At 39.7% G+C, this 15778-nt stretch overlaps 1 protein-coding gene across 1 annotated transcript in view; it reads right to left on the bottom strand.

The window, feature by feature from the left end:
• Positions 1-520: 520 nt before the first annotated feature.
• PTEN (phosphatase and tensin homolog) overlaps positions 521-15778 on the bottom strand; it is a 31321-nt gene continuing 16063 nt past the window's right edge. The window contains exons 5-8 of the mRNA XM_009332768.1: positions 13807-13948; positions 11383-11549; positions 3054-3278; positions 521-2029 (exon numbers count right to left, since the gene is read on the bottom strand). Of these exons, the coding sequence (XP_009331043.1) occupies positions 1844-2029; positions 3054-3278; positions 11383-11549; positions 13807-13948 (720 nt within the window). The 3' untranslated portion in view covers positions 521-1843. The remainder of the gene's footprint in view (positions 2030-3053; positions 3279-11382; positions 11550-13806; positions 13949-15778) is intronic.

The raw sequence follows: 15778 nt of genomic DNA, 5'->3' as shown, positions 1-15778 counted from the left end.
CTACTGGAAGTCCTGCCTTGTCTCATTCAAATTCTTACCATTAATGCTGTTGTACAGGGCCCTTACAGATTCCATACACAGTTGTTATCTAGGTGAGAACACAGCTAAGAACTTCAATGAAAAAATGTGATAAAGGTGGGGGGGGGGGGGGGTTTACATCCTAAAAGAAGTGTCAATTTGGGGACAGCTATTCATGGCGCACTTTAGAGAGAACAATTTTGTCAGCTACTTCACATTTGTATGCAACAGTAGTTGTACTCTTAAGTCATCTGCAGTCTGGGCACATCAATTATATACCAAAAGTGAATCTCAAGCCCTACTCCTGTGTATATCCCTATAAACAAATAATACAACACTGCCAGTTTAGAAATCTAATTTGTTGGGTGATTTGTTTTTTTAATAGCAAACAATGTATTTGGGACAAGCTCTGCTTTTTAAAAGTACACATCTTGATATACACACGGTGTTGAGAATTTACTGCAACACTGGTTTCCTCTATCGTGTGTAATGCCTGTTTTTAAAACATTGTAGGTACTGAGTATTCAAGTAAAACTCCCTAACAGTTAATGACTTTTTTTTTTTTAAAAAGTGTGCAAAACTGCAAAACTTATTGTAATAGAATGTGTAAGGTCAAAGGGGTGGAACAGCTGACAGAGGTTTGATTGAATAAATGCATCCTAAATCTTCAAAACAAACACTAACCTGGAGAATCTCCAATTGATATTTCCTGTGCACCATTACAAAAAAATTTTATATTAATGAGAAAAAATCTTGCAAGGCAGCACATGAAGTATTCACAGCAGTAATATGATTGAAAAACTAATAATATAAGTGTAAGATGTTGACTGATGTATGCACTAATAGCATCTGACTTTTAGCACTGGCCTTGATTACACAGGAGATGGAGCAGCCATTACAATTCAGAAAAAAACAATTAATAAATCATTGTCAAATTTTGTAACAATTTTTTTCAAGCCCATATTTTAGTTGATAGCCTCCACATTTGTATGGTTAAGTCATTGTTGCTGTGTTTCCTTTCTGTGACCCCAATAATTTTTCTCCCTTCATTTGTGGGTCTTTAGGATGTTGCGAAGGTTCGTGCCTGTACCCCTATACAGAATCACTCCCTCTAGCTGCCTTTTCTAGCACCATTACACTTAAAAAAATAAAATGCACAAACAACAAGCAGTGACAGCGGCGACTCTTCAATTGTCCAGGATGAATTACGGTAGCATGCTAAAGAAAGGTGCATGTAAATAGCCGGATATGGTACACAGGCCAAGCTCCAGCAGACTATATTCCTTTCTGAGCATTACTTTCCATCCCCCATCCAAAATACATGCATTAGAATGTAGTAAAACCTTCTAGAAACATCTCTTAGCCAACTGCAGACTTTTCTGTTGCCACACAAGTGCAAAAAAAGGGGCAGGATGTGAACCTGTATATTTTCGAAACTTCTTTTGGTGACAGAACACAAAAGGAAAAATTCCTACGTATACACATTAGGTCTGTCTCCACTTTTATAAAACTGGAATAAAATGGGAAAGTGCCATGTTTATAGTTCCTAATTGAAGTTTTAATGTCCTTTTGACACAAAAAGGTATATACATATCAGAGCTACGTAACCTTTTTTTTTTTTCCAACTGGACAAGTGTCAAACCCTGTAGATTTATAGGGCAAAACAAGATTGGTCAGGAAAAGAATTGTTCCTATAATTGGCAATCTGACACTATGTCCATTTGCCATTTAAAAAGGTCCTTTTTTCAGTTTATTCAAGTTTGTCACTCTTCGTGGTTGGGGGTTTTTTGTGTGGGTTTTTTTTTATCTCCGATAAAAAAAATATTCAGACTTTCGTAATCTGCGTATGCTGATCTTCATCAAAAGGTTCATTCTCTGGATCAGAGTCAGTGGTGTCAGAGTATCTATAATGATCAGGTTCATTGTCACTAACATCTGGTGTTACAGAAGTTGAACTGCTAGCCTCTGGATTTGATGGCTCTTCTACTGTTTTTGTGAAAAATAGCTTCACCTGGGAAAGGAAAAAACAACATTTAAAAAAGGAACCTGGACTTTAACTGAGCACAGGTAACAATGCAATTTTTAACAGCATGGCTCCTTTCGCTACACTGAATCACACAAGCGCTCCTCTCTCTACATTGGAAAGAAGGAAATAAAGATCTCTTCTGAGGTTAGCCAACCTCTCACTACCACGCCCAACAAAATAAAGAACCGGCAAAAAAAACCCCAGCAGGTTTTTCAAGCCCAGATGAAGGAGTTCTGCATATCTGCACCAACCACTAGCACTCTTGAGTTATAGCAGCAGGACATACCACTGCAGCGGGCCATGCCACACTAAGCTTTTTGACCATCCTACCTTCTAGATCTCCGCAAGCACAAAAAGAGACTGTAGTAAGAGTGCACAGGAATGAACAAAACACTGTAACTGGTGACGTGTGCGTGTGTGTGTGTGCGCGCGTGTGTGTGTTTTAGAAGTCTGATCCAAGCAACATTCCAACAAGCAACTATGACCATTACCTTCAAACGAGCACTGCTGGGGTCTAACTGATATTTTATGAGCAAGTTAGAAAATACTAAAATTTTTGAAAATGCCTTTTTCATTTTTAAAACCAGTGCTGGCAAAGGCTTATATTCCTCAAAGTTAAATTCACAGGTTAAGGTATTCCCGTGAAGCAGGCACCTCTGCAAATCAAGTCAGGAATTACTGTGTAAAGCTCAGAGCTCATGGCAATGCAGCTGGTACAGGAAAGATGCTACCTGGGTCTCTGGGTCTCCTACTACTCGTCTCTAATGGCTTTGATAAATTCCTGAAACAACCTGAAGCCTTTACTCCCAGTCTCTCAGCACCTATCGACTTCCCAAAAAGCAGGTAAATTTACAAAGCTAGAAGCTTTGCTAAGTGGTGGCAATACTAATACATGAATTCAATTTCTACATAGACAGCAGTTTCAAATGGTTCCTCCGTAGGGCAAGACAGACAAATCAGACAACGTCATGCAGCTCTTCAGCTTTGTTTACACATAATATATACTGACCTTGAAGTTTGGAGAGAAATATCTGTTGGCTTTGTCTTTATTTGCTTTGTCTAGATCGTTTTTTGTTAATGTAAGGATTAAATATTCCTTATCATTATCTGAGCGCTCTGTACTGAAAATACCATCAAGTTCCTGATCTGCAACTAGGCTTCCATTTTCTACTTTGTCTGAATTTTCATCCAGTCCTATGAAGAATGTATTTACCCAAAAGTGAAACATTTTGTCCTGGGGGAGGAAAAACACAAAAAACAAGTTGGCTTTAGTATTCACTAGTGGCACATTAATTAGACTAATATCATCAGCTGGTCAAAAACAAATTGATAGTGTCAGACAAAACTTGTTTGGACAACAGTACATCATTGGTTACATTGCATGCAAAGACATTTTCACCAATTCTTCCAGACAATACGCAAAACTCTGCATTAATCAAACTCAATTTTAACCAATTAAGCTTTCAGAAGTCACTCCTTATCAAAAGTTGGTTTTAAAACAATCTATCATACCTATAAAAAAAAGCAGATGACAGTAAATTAAACAAGTGTTAAACATGTAATCACAAGGCATAAAGAGATTTTTTTGCTCATACCTTGCCAAGCAGTAGCCAAACCCAACAGACAACCTGCGTGAACCGACTTAGGTGAGTAATATTTAGCCACAGAGAACTTCCTCCCCCATAGCTTCCCGCATAACAGAACACTTTATTTTATACAGAAATAGCTGTAATTGAGCAAAAACACCCTACAAATACAGGACTCCTATTGTAGTGGATTCACTACTTCTTTATGGAGATGGTTTCTACCAGTGAGATGTTTGCTGACCAGTACTAAGAGAAAGTCAGACTCTGAAAGTGTCTGCTGTCCTTCTACTCAACAGGAAGTTTTTAATGAGAAGATGAGGCATTGACAGTTTAGTATATTCAACTTAAGCAGAAGTTGACAGATGACCATCAACAGCTGGAAAGGTACAAGTTAGATAACACTACAACAAGTATACCTGTACAAAGAGGCAAAATATAAATGTACTAGTGATTTTAAAAAGTCACTGGAGAACTAGCTGATATCAGCAAGTATATTACATGCTTATCAAGGGTCCTTGTGTCTATCTCTGTATGTGTTAACTGAACAAGCAGCAGTGTTTTGCTCTTGGCTAGACAATCTCTTAAGATGAGATTGCCCAGGAACTTCATCTTTAAGCTCTCAGCTAAATAGCTCTGTAGGATGCACTGAATGCTCTTGTTTTAGTTCTCCATCACTTGCCATACTCCTGTCAGTCAAGAGTTGATGTTTCCAAGATCAACTACCATTAGCAGGTCAGTCCTGACTAGCACATTAACCACTTCGCCACCTGAAACTGAGCTACATTTACTTCCTCTTTAAAAATGAAACCTTCTATTTTACTCTGATTTGAGTTTTCAGGCAAAAGATCCAAAATGCAAATGGCCAGTCTTCCCACAATAGTCAGTATTTCTGCATTTCTGTTAAAGCTGCAGGTGTGACAAAGCTTAGCACATACCAGAATCTAACATTCCTTGATATTATTATACAGGACCAGAACACAAAATGACTCCTTCTGAGCTAATTTACGTATTTTGGTTTACCAGAGAGATCTAATTCCAATTTCTTATTGGAAAATCCAGGTCGTGCCCCACCTTCCTAGCTATTCACCTCTGCTGGTAAGCAGGGGGGGGAAATCAGAGGTGGAACAGGCGTGGTTCTAGTGTGTATCATACGAGCATGCCTCCCTGCTGAAAGCAATTTGGGACCAGCAAAATATCACAACATTTTCCTGGGCCAAGGAGAAGGGGGCAGGGAAGAGCTGGACTACTGCTTAACTTATATTCTTCTTCCTCACGAACTAATAGAAACATGTAAGCACACAAATACCGGGAATTCAGAAGTGTCTGATGGAACAACTTCTATCTGCCTTCTCTACCAAAGGTCTGTAGACCCGTTTTCAGTATTTTAGGTAAAGCATACAAAAACACTTCCACCTTGTGTGCATTTCTGTAAGCACCTAAGAGACCCCCAACCTGTAAGGAAAGTGCAATGGCAAAGACAAAAGTTAAATAATTCGGTCAGAAACACTTCTGGTAGTTAAGAAGTTATCCACTTCAACGCATGCCACTCCAGTACCTTTGGGAATCAAGTTAATCTACCAAATTAACATGCTGTAATTACAGTTCTCTTGGGAGACTAACAGATGTTTGCCACTGCCACCAAGTCCCTTCAAGCCATCACATCTATGAAGAAGCCTTGTTGGAGCCCATCCATGCAAGGCAGCAGTCGGTCGGTTCTTGCCAGGCCCAAACTGCTCATACACTTAGCACCCTCTTCTTCTTCACTAACACTACCTCAGAAAATCTTAAAAATGCCCACCCCAGGATCTGGAAGTAGATGATGAACATCCTGGGCAAGAAGGTTTATTATTCTGTAATGCTCCGAGTTATCAGCCTGCCTGCTGATGTCTCATGAAGAAAGTGGAAGTCGGCAAAATCCCCACAAAGGCGTCTTCAGGGTAACCTGGGTCCAGGCTCCTCCTATGCTCAGATGATGAGTCCCTCAAAAGATACGCAGTCCTCCAAGGAGATGAGATGGCTACTCCTGCTCAAACCAAAAGCCCAGTTCAGGTCAAAACAGAAACAACCAATGGCATCAGTTTTCCAGCTACAGAACAGGAGGGATTTGGAGTCCAGGTGCCATCTGCAATAAACAGTGGGAAAAAGCAAGCCTGAGCTGATGTTTCCAGAACACAACAGCTCTGTAAGCAGGTGGATATACCACCTGCAGTCTCACCACTGGTGAAGAGGCCATCCTTCCAGTGAGGATTTAGAGAATAAAGTGCATTTCCACACCATGACTACAGTTAAGGGAGATCCCACCTCTAGTAGCTAGGGTGATGGTACTACTATGTTTCATCCTTCTTCAGGACCACAATGCAGAACCAGCAATGCACTTTGGCGCTGGTCCTCAGTGCCACCCGTGACACCTCCAGTGAGGTCAGCAGAGGAGAGGACAAAGCTGACGAACACACTGCAGCAGATGGATGGAAAATGGCTTATACCAATAGTGCTGAAGCAGCTTTGGAGGAAAGCAGTGCCAAAGCAAACAAGACCACTGGATGTAAACCAATGCCAGCAGAAGCAGAAGGCATGGTCTTGTCATGCTTCACCTTAAACTTCAGCAGGTGGAGCAGAACCAGGAAGGATTTACTTGGCACTTAAAGGCCTGCCTGAACAAGCAATTGCGGGGACTCAGCTTTACTGATAAAGTCTGGAGAAGACAAGACAGACAACAAACTTCTCACTAGCCATCTTTTAATCTGTTTTCCTTGGGATAAGTTTGCAGAGGTCTTCGGGGACTCAAACTAAACAATACAACTTGGCTGAGCCGGTCATTTATCCTTTTATCTCCCTCCAGCTTGTTAAAGCATCAAGTTATTTTCCTTCCTTTCCCACTACACTAACTTAATTAGCTTAAGTTCATGGGTACTGGAACATGGCACAGCCACTCAAATTGAGGGAAGACTCGGTCATGTTTTTTGGAATTAGCTCTTAAGGCTGATAACTGTGCCACTGCTTCCACTGAAAAACAAAACTCATTATTCAAAGTGAGGGTTCAGCCAGCGTCAGCTAAAGCATCAGGCTCCATGGGAGACAACAAAGAAAGTTGATGTAATATGGGCCAAAGATAGGAATTTCAAAAATCAAGGCATGAACTGAACTTCGGCTTTATATAGCAAATCAGAATACCAGATCAAGTGCTCACAGGAACACAATTTAATGAATAGGCTTCTGAAAACAAATATTAGCTAAAGGCTTTTTCTGAATGTGTTTTGCTTTACTTCCAGTTACATCACAGGCATCTGCCTTAAAAAAAAAACCTGCAGATATATTTCTTCCCATAACCAAATCTGTATCGTAAAATCTACAGTGCAGTATCAGACACTTGAGACAGAAGCTGATTTAATCACACTATTTTGACATACAATACTTAGCCCTACCTTGTGCAGTTTTTCCAGTTGTCAGACTGACAGAAAAATATACCTCACTCTAGAGCCAATATCTGCCTCTAACTGCAGACCGAGATCCAAATCCAAGATCATTTAAGCCACCAGCTAGGAGCTCCCATATCCTCCTGAGAGTTTAATTTTGCAGAGGGATATACAGGCACTTATAATCACTTTGCAGCACCAGCTAAGTGTTTTGGAGATGCTATGCAGCAGTCAGAAGATGGAGATCATGTTTCAACCTGTTCCATACTGGCCTCACAGCCTTCCCACAGTCATGGCTAATGGAACTTCTTACACCATTTTCAGACCAACAGTTAAAGTCTTCTGACATTTTGAGAGTTCATTCTTCAGTGTTTGCTAAACAGCAATCACTCAAAGTCCTCTTGAACTGTGTAGCAGAACTTCTTATCTATACAGACCCAAGAGATGAAATGGCACACCCAACAGCTCAAATAATGCTGTCAGCCCTACCTACGCTAGAGTCTGGGTATAAAACAGTAGTGACTCTTACAGAAAACCCCCACACCAATGTTTCCCTCTCATCTATACTGGGAGGACTCCTGAAAAAGGTCTCCTTTACCCCCAGGCTCTGCAGGCAGGAAGATTATGAGATCTTCTGTATTATTTTTAAACAGACTCTCATTGAACCAAGTGATATAAGGATACTCTGAAATACTTTTAAGATTATCATGTCAACATCAATAACTGGCAGAAAAAGGCTTCCCACAGATACATGGAAGCAAACCTAGAGAGGCTACAGCATCAGTCTGAGATGGAAGAATAGCCAAGCTACAAGTCAGAGAAACAAAAAAAATGCTCAAAAAAACCACCCAAATTACTAACTTCCATCCATCAGAAATTCATACATAATAACTGTACTCGAGCCTCAAGCCATTTTGTTCTCATATGAGCATGCATTTCACTCTTGAAAGGAAGTAGCTACATCATACTGAAGAAATGGTCCAAGAATAAAGTAAACAACTTCGCTGGACAAGAAAAGACAAAAAGTTGTGGACTTACTAACCGATGCCAAGTGGCACAGATTATGGAAGAGCTGAAACAGGCTAACTTTTTCCAAGTAGTCACCCTCTTACCAAAATCTTCTCACCAGCACCAATAATCCTTTGGCTGAGGTCAGCTCTTGCTAGCCACTGAATTTGCTTAAATTAATTTTTGCCATTAAAGGAACAGGACACTTGGCTGCTTTAAATTTCACATTGACACTGCCACACTAGGTGCTTAAGTCACTTGGTCATTCAAATTTGTTTTGTTTTGTCCAAGAAGAGCTTGACCAAAGTCAACGAGGACCCTCCATACTAGAGAGCTCTCCAGATAATGCTACTGTTCTTCAGAGGACTAAGAAATTTGAAAGCAAGTGCAGGTGAGCAAATCTGGAGTGCTTCAGCTGAGATCAATGGTTATCAAACTCCAAACCAGACCCAGCAGGAGGACACAGAAGTTTCCTTTATCTCCAGACATGAGACAGCCATTCTTCAGTCTGAGGCCCAGAATGGAACGAGAATTACACTTCATTAGTTTTTTGATTAGGTTTCTTATGGAAAGTTAAAATGCAGACTGGTAGATATGTGATGCCTTTAAGTGTGTGCAAGAAAACTTGTTTAGCAGCTACCCATAAATCTGCTAACAGAAAACCCTGGAAGAGCACGAACCAGTGATGGGCAACAGACCTGTAATTCCAGCTTTCATAAACACATGTGAATAAATCAGAATCTCTGAAAGATAAGATCCTGTTACTCCTCATTATGCTGTTCCTCATTAATTAGGTGATCACTGCATAGAGGTGATCTTCTCCAAAATGTGAAAGTCTCCACAGTGGAAGACCCTCTCTTTCAGGGTTTTGAGTAAAAACTGTGTAGTCAGTTTATCTAGAAAAGGAACAGGCACAGATGTGAAACACTTGTACAGAGAAGTGTATTCAAATTTGTGCCAAGGTAGGTTTTCTGCCACAAATATTCACCTTTGCCCTATTCCCATCTTAGTCACTTTATGCAACAAGTTGTCAAAAGAACCAAGTGGAAGGATCTCCTCTAGTGCCAAAGCATGCGTCAGAGATGGAATATTTCACTAATTCTCAATATGAAGACCTCAGCAGTGGTTTCATAAAACAGACTAACATGCTTACATCCAAGAGGATCCACAGACCCAGTCCCAGATGCCCTCAATTTGTGTCTGCATTTACAGCAGAGCTAACAGAAGTGGTATTACCAGAACTGTGTAACACCACATACCTACTTTCTTTTGGCCTCCATGCTTACATAAGGTTGACAGCAATTAGACTCTAGATTCAACAGATCTTTGAGGCAGATTATCAAGGTGGTTTCTTTACAAAAGACTTCTGTCTAGTGAAGGGACAGTTTCTATCTCTCAGAAAAGCTTGCAGATGTGGAAAGAGCTTTCACCATCTCAGCATTTCTTGGCCCTAGCAGTCCAAAAACACTGAGAAAAGGAGCACCTCTGCACTATCTGTAATCCACAGAACCTGAATAGTTAGGGTACTGATAAGAATAGACAAAAAAAAAATCAACCAGCTACTCAGAAACTACAAAGAGATTCTTAAGAAATGAAACCATGGCTGATATGACACTCTGAAATGAAACTACAGCATAGTAACACACTTGCTGTGTTTCTGCAGACAATTTTACACACTCTTGAAGAACAAATTTATACCACAGAAATTGTATGTGATAACAAGGAGCTCTAGTTTATGCTGTCACTGGATCTCAGTACTCTCTATAGAGGTAAAACAAATACAGGAGTTGGTTCCTAGTGCTACAGAGCCAAGATCCAGCATCTGAGCTGCGCACTGATATTTTGGGGGCTTACTTGGGGAGGGGCAGTGCAGCACAGTGCTTCCTCAAAATCCGTTCATAATCCATGTGTTACTGAAGATGGTAAAGAAATTACAAATTCACAGTTAAGATAGGACAGAGACCGGATAAAACAGGACCTTGCCTCAGATGTTTGGGTTTTGTTTCATCACCTCCCTGCATCCCTCATGTCTAGCCCACAGTACTTATCTGGGTGCTCCTTTACAAGTCCGTTCTCAAAACTGGCTCCTGTGCATTGCAGTTTTAAATGTCAATAATTTTAATGTGGACTTAAAGTATAATTTCTACTTTTAAAATGCTTTGTTTTACAGTTCTCTGTATTGCATATAGCCACATTGACCAACTAAAACATCTTATTAAAACAGGCAGAAGAAAATACTCCCATTAAGAAACTGTTTAAAAACTTTTGCAGACATCAGCGCATAGCAAACAACAGAACACAACATTTCCAGCTAGTGAAATTACACCATTAAACGAGTTAACAATACCTTGTAACTGAACATCAGTTGTGATGAACAAGCCCACAAAATAGTGTGCATGTGTATTTACACACACATCTACTAGGTACAACCTGCGTGCACTGTTATAAGACTGTTATATATGTTATCACTTATGTTTGTCTCCCAATCTACTCTATTATTTTCTTATTTTCATGCTTTGCCTGTACACAGGATTCACTCAATGAATGCTCTTAAGTTTTATAACATCCATTAAATAGTGAACAACTATTCATAAAGAATTTTAAGTAGTAAATACAAAGGTAGCCTTTAATCAACATGATCTCATCCTCACCTTTCACTTTGGTAGATGCAAACTAGCTCCACAAGCACCAGAATTAATGAAACCCAGTGATGACGCACTCATCTTTAAGAACTCGCTGACTTCAGTGTCAAAATAAGTTCTAGGTTAATTTTTTCCACAACTGAGACACTGATAAAATTCTCAGTTCTGAGTGAATTCTCTAAACATCTAGCATCAAGGCACTGCAGCTGGGAACCAAGCGATGGCTGAATAGATTGCAGAGATACTTTTACAAAGTGCACAGGAACTCAATTATCTCGGAAATTCAACCAAATTTGACAGATGGGTAGAAATCAGCCAACAGCACACAGACAGGATCTTCTGTGCCTGCTTAAACCTTAGGAAAAATTAGTGAAGAAAACAGCTGGAGTTAACTTGCTCAGTATGCAAGTCTATTTTTAGAATGAGAATGTTTCTTCCTTAATTAGATTACTCACTGCTACCCAAACAACTGCAATACATATCCAGTATAATTTTTATCCAACCTTTGTACTTAATCTCACCAACTCTCAAAATCTCCAGCTTTCATTTTGTGGTAGATTCTCTCCTTGGGAAAACTAGACATCAAAGAATTAAATACTGTGATTACACATCACTGAAGAATAACCAACATCTCAGCCCTGCATCAGGATTGGCTCAACAACATTTTCCAGAAAAGCGAGAAAACCAACCTTTTTCAACATCTTGTTCTGTTTGTGGAAAAATTCCACTTTGATATCACCGCATACCGGCAAAGGCTGAGGGAATTCAAAGTACATATACTTGTCTTCACGTCTTGAGGGTCCTGAAGGGGAGGTGAATATCTTTACCTTTAGCTGGTACACCACAAACTGAGGATCTGCATGGCAAAACAGAGTGTCACTTTGTAAGAAATGCCTTAAAGTGTCAAAAAGCACAATATTAGTATCAGAATCACAATCATGAGCTATGATATTTTGAAAGTTAAATAAATATCTATTAAGAGTTAAGCACTGCAGGCCATCAAACTTTGCTAGATATTACTGGAAACAACCTAACAGACTTCTGTCCTTTGTAGCAATACTCTCAGGCAACCATAGGGTTCCTAGAAAGTTGCTGTTTCTTTTTAATAGAATAAGAAATGACTATATGAAGTGACAACTTCTTGACTTTTCCTTACATGTTGCCTCTCATCTCTATATTACATGGACGTAACTGAGGGGTTTTATTCTTTCTCGTCTCTTCTTCGAAATGCAGAGTGCGTGGTCACATCAGCACAAACTGACTTCTACTCTTACACAAACAGAACTGTTATACAAACAAAAACAAGGACAAAATTTGATGTTAATACACAGACTGTAAGTCTGTCCTGTAAGTTACCATCACCAAAAAAGTGCCAGCCACGGCATAACTTTCTAAATTAAATCTGCAGGGATAACAGCTGAAATTATAAGGTTTTTTTGGTGCAGCCTAAGCAGATTTTCTTTGGAAACTGCGAGACACCAGCATGAAAACCAGAAATATTAAATGAAACTTATTCGAAGAAGTCTTTCTGCATTTGCTCCTGACTTCTCTGTTAGTATCAGATGCAGACTGCTCTCTAGACAATACACACTGAATCATACCCTGCCACAGAGTGCATAGCCACCTTGAAACCAGCCCTGCAGAGCTGTGGAAGTCCATACTGAGCATACCCACACTATCTTGCTGAACAGCCTAGCTATAAAACTGCTACTTATCTCCCTCAAATCCTCAGAGCCGTGAAACCCTGCCATCCCTTCATTTTGCCCGAAAGGCACGACTCTGCTCGGTCAGTGACTTTAAAACAGAAGGAAGATAACAAGGAAGTCAGATTTAAAGTTGTTATCTGTTGGTAAAATTACTACCACTGCAGTAGATAACACTACTAAAGAAGTAACACAGACCATTGGTTTCATATTCTGAAGTGATTCTGAAAAATCACTGAAAACTCCTCAGAATCATAGTACACAAAGATGCTGAAGTTGATAGTTAGTCTATCTTCTCATGTGCTTAGCAAATCTTTTGTTTATCCCAACATCCTGCTGTGAAAATAGCATGCTAACAGCCTGGTAGGGACAAACAAGTTAATGCTCACGCGAGCAATTCATACTTGTAGTTTGACTTCGCAAGTATAGCACAGCTTATCCAAAACATTAAATAAGTGGTAATTGCAGAAATCTGTACCCTCCATACCTCTACCCTAGAGGCAGAGGTTTTTTGGCAGAGGCTCCTCCCTTTCTCCTCCTCCTCCTGTAAATACAGCTAGCCTGACAAGTTGGTTGATTGTTTTTATGTGCATTACATGTTCAGGTACTGTCTTACAACAATATTAATAGTGCAACTTTAATCGAAGCCACAGGAGGCACTGAAATTAATTACACATTGCAGTAATACCCATAGCAAAAACCATTAGAAAGACTTTTTCCGCTAACAAAAAATGAACATGCAATACTAGGCAGTTACTGCCCTGTAACACAGCCCACAGAAGGACAGAAGTGAATTCATATTTATACTCCAAAGTTTAAAAGAATCCGCTGTTCCTTACTAACACACTGTGTATCAGCAAACCAGATTAATCGTTTATAGGTGTATTAATACTTTGTAAGCTTCCATATAAAGAAAAGTTTATTCCAGAGTTAATTAGATATTTACCCAGTTGAACGAATTTTTTTTTTTTTTTAAAAACATTATGGAAAGAATGCTGCTGCTGCATTTGAAGCCAACACACCATTAAGCAAATGTTTTTCAGTAATTCAAGTTTCCCAAGAGTTGCTATATTAAAAAAAAAAAGCTTTTTATAAAAGTAAGGAGCAAATATCCAAATATATACATACATGGCATCACTTATCTTCAAACAGTTAAATACTTCTCAATTTAAAACTGTAGTGAAACAACCATACAAGTCCTTCACAGACCTCAACTGGGAGGATGCTAGCAGATAGACGACTCTAACCCAGCAGATTTTGGAACATGAAATGTTTAAGTATCATCTTCTCCTCCATCAAGATGTGCAGCTCTTCATGTCACATAACAGAATGGTAACTGTCACATAACTAAACCAAGTTCAAAGGCATTTTCTTACGAGAGCAGAGGTTAACGGGGTGCTGGGTACTTACTGCAAGTTCCGCCGCTGAACATGGGAATTGTTTCAAACATCATCTTGTGAAACAGCAGTGCCACTGGTCTGTAATCCAGGTGATTCTTTAACAGGTAGCTATAGTAGTACACGTAGCGTCTCTGACTGGGAATTGTCACTCCCTGAACAGAGGGAAAACAAACGTCAAAAACCATCAAGACCATTTATTAGCATCACTAACAGAGCTCCTGCCCGTTACCTCAGAATATAACTAAAGGCAAATAAAGCACGAATGAAAAGGTAGCTAAAGCACCTGGAATAAACCATCGTGATTTATGCTGAGTGTACCTCTGCAGTAGCTACACTGGAGACCAGCACACCGAGCAAAGCATCCAAGTTGGCTGTACCTAGAAAGCAGGGGAGTGCTGCGCTGCTTTCTACACTGCACAGAAACCCAGCCACATGGGGTTTTGGTACAGTAACTCTCAATGACCCTCAGTAATTTCTTCACTGTGGACCATCCTGGACACCTTAAGGACTAGCAAAGACATAATCCACCTCCAAACCATTCCCAAAGACAGCCTCTGTACGCGCTCCCCTTTTCCCTAGACATGTGTCCACGTCTCTTGTACTCGTCCTGCAGAGCGTTTAAGAGGAAGCTGTCTGCACTCATTATCCAGGCGATTAATTACCGACCAGTCCCCAGCACGGAACAAGCAGGACACTGGTCTTCCAGTTACTTTAGCACGTATCTCCAAACAACCATCTCAAGCAATGAGGCAAAGAATGCAGATTTTTCCATATCTTAAAAACAAACACCTCAGACACCCTGAGGGTCATGTAAAAGATGGTTTCATGCTGCTGCTTTTTTTTGGGGTGGGGAGTGTCAGACATTAAGCAGGAGGCACCCTGAACATACTCCAATTTTTAAGCACCAATACAGGATGTTTTGCCAGCAGTTGAAGTCAAAAGATTCTGTTTGCTGGTATCACTGTACTTAAGACTGACACTACCTTTATTACAAAATGCCCTTCTGAAATGTTTTCACAAAAACCAGAAGTAGAAAGTTTCATTAATATAGGCCCAATAGCCCAAACTGTTAAATGAAGGACTTCTCAGTTGAATTACAACTCTGAAGTAAACACTTGCTTTGAGAACATATAACCAAAGAATGTTTTTATTACTGATTTTAAATCAACTTAAACTTCAAGTAAGGGAATAGTTTTAAAGCTCTTATAGCTAATATTTTCAAGCAAAAGTGATAAAGATGAAAAATAATTTAATTTCCTAGAAAATGCGTTACATGGTTTATAACAACCCATACTATATACTTGCAACAGCATCAGTAAGTAAACTTCCATATTAAAACTAAATGTGAAATCACAATAAACTAGAGATAAACAAAAGGGTTTCATATACGAGTCTGAGCATTTTGGTCACAAAACCTAGAACACAGTATTTCTATAAACTGTTAGTTCTAATTCTTGCTTGATCTAACAACAGCCATAAGCTAAGAGTAGCCAGAGTACTTTTAATTTAGCAAGCATCTATTCTGCACACATGAAAATACTCACTTCCTGCCGTTATTTAAAAAAAATGTTGGTAATTATGTCTCCATTATGTCTCTACCACTTCAGCTGCTTCTAAATTACACAAAAGACTTTTCCCCTACAGCACTTGTACAATGACCTTCTTAAGTAGCCTTCTACACTGACCATGTTTTTGGTTCAGATGTTACCTCAGTAGTTATCACACCCACTTCTTAAGGGAGCTTTAAAGTTTGCTTTCCTGGGATCTGAGCTTCATGCCTGAGAAAATCCCAGCCTCAGAGCTGGGATTGCCAATGCTGCCAATCAGAAGAAAACCACACAGGTAAGGAAAACGCATCCTTCTCTGCTCATAGTTTCTTCATGCCGTAAAGGATGTGCCTGTGGAGAAACCTCAGCACACCTTATCAGGACAACCAGGGCTGGGACCAGAACAAAGGGAACAGAGTCACTTTTGCAGCTATA

Source organism: Pygoscelis adeliae, unplaced genomic scaffold (genome assembly GCF_000699105.1).
Source record: "Pygoscelis adeliae isolate BGI_AS28 unplaced genomic scaffold, ASM69910v1 Scaffold139, whole genome shotgun sequence".
Taxonomy (NCBI): domain Eukaryota; kingdom Metazoa; phylum Chordata; class Aves; order Sphenisciformes; family Spheniscidae; genus Pygoscelis; species Pygoscelis adeliae.
This window is presented reverse-complemented; position numbering and strand designations above follow the sequence as displayed.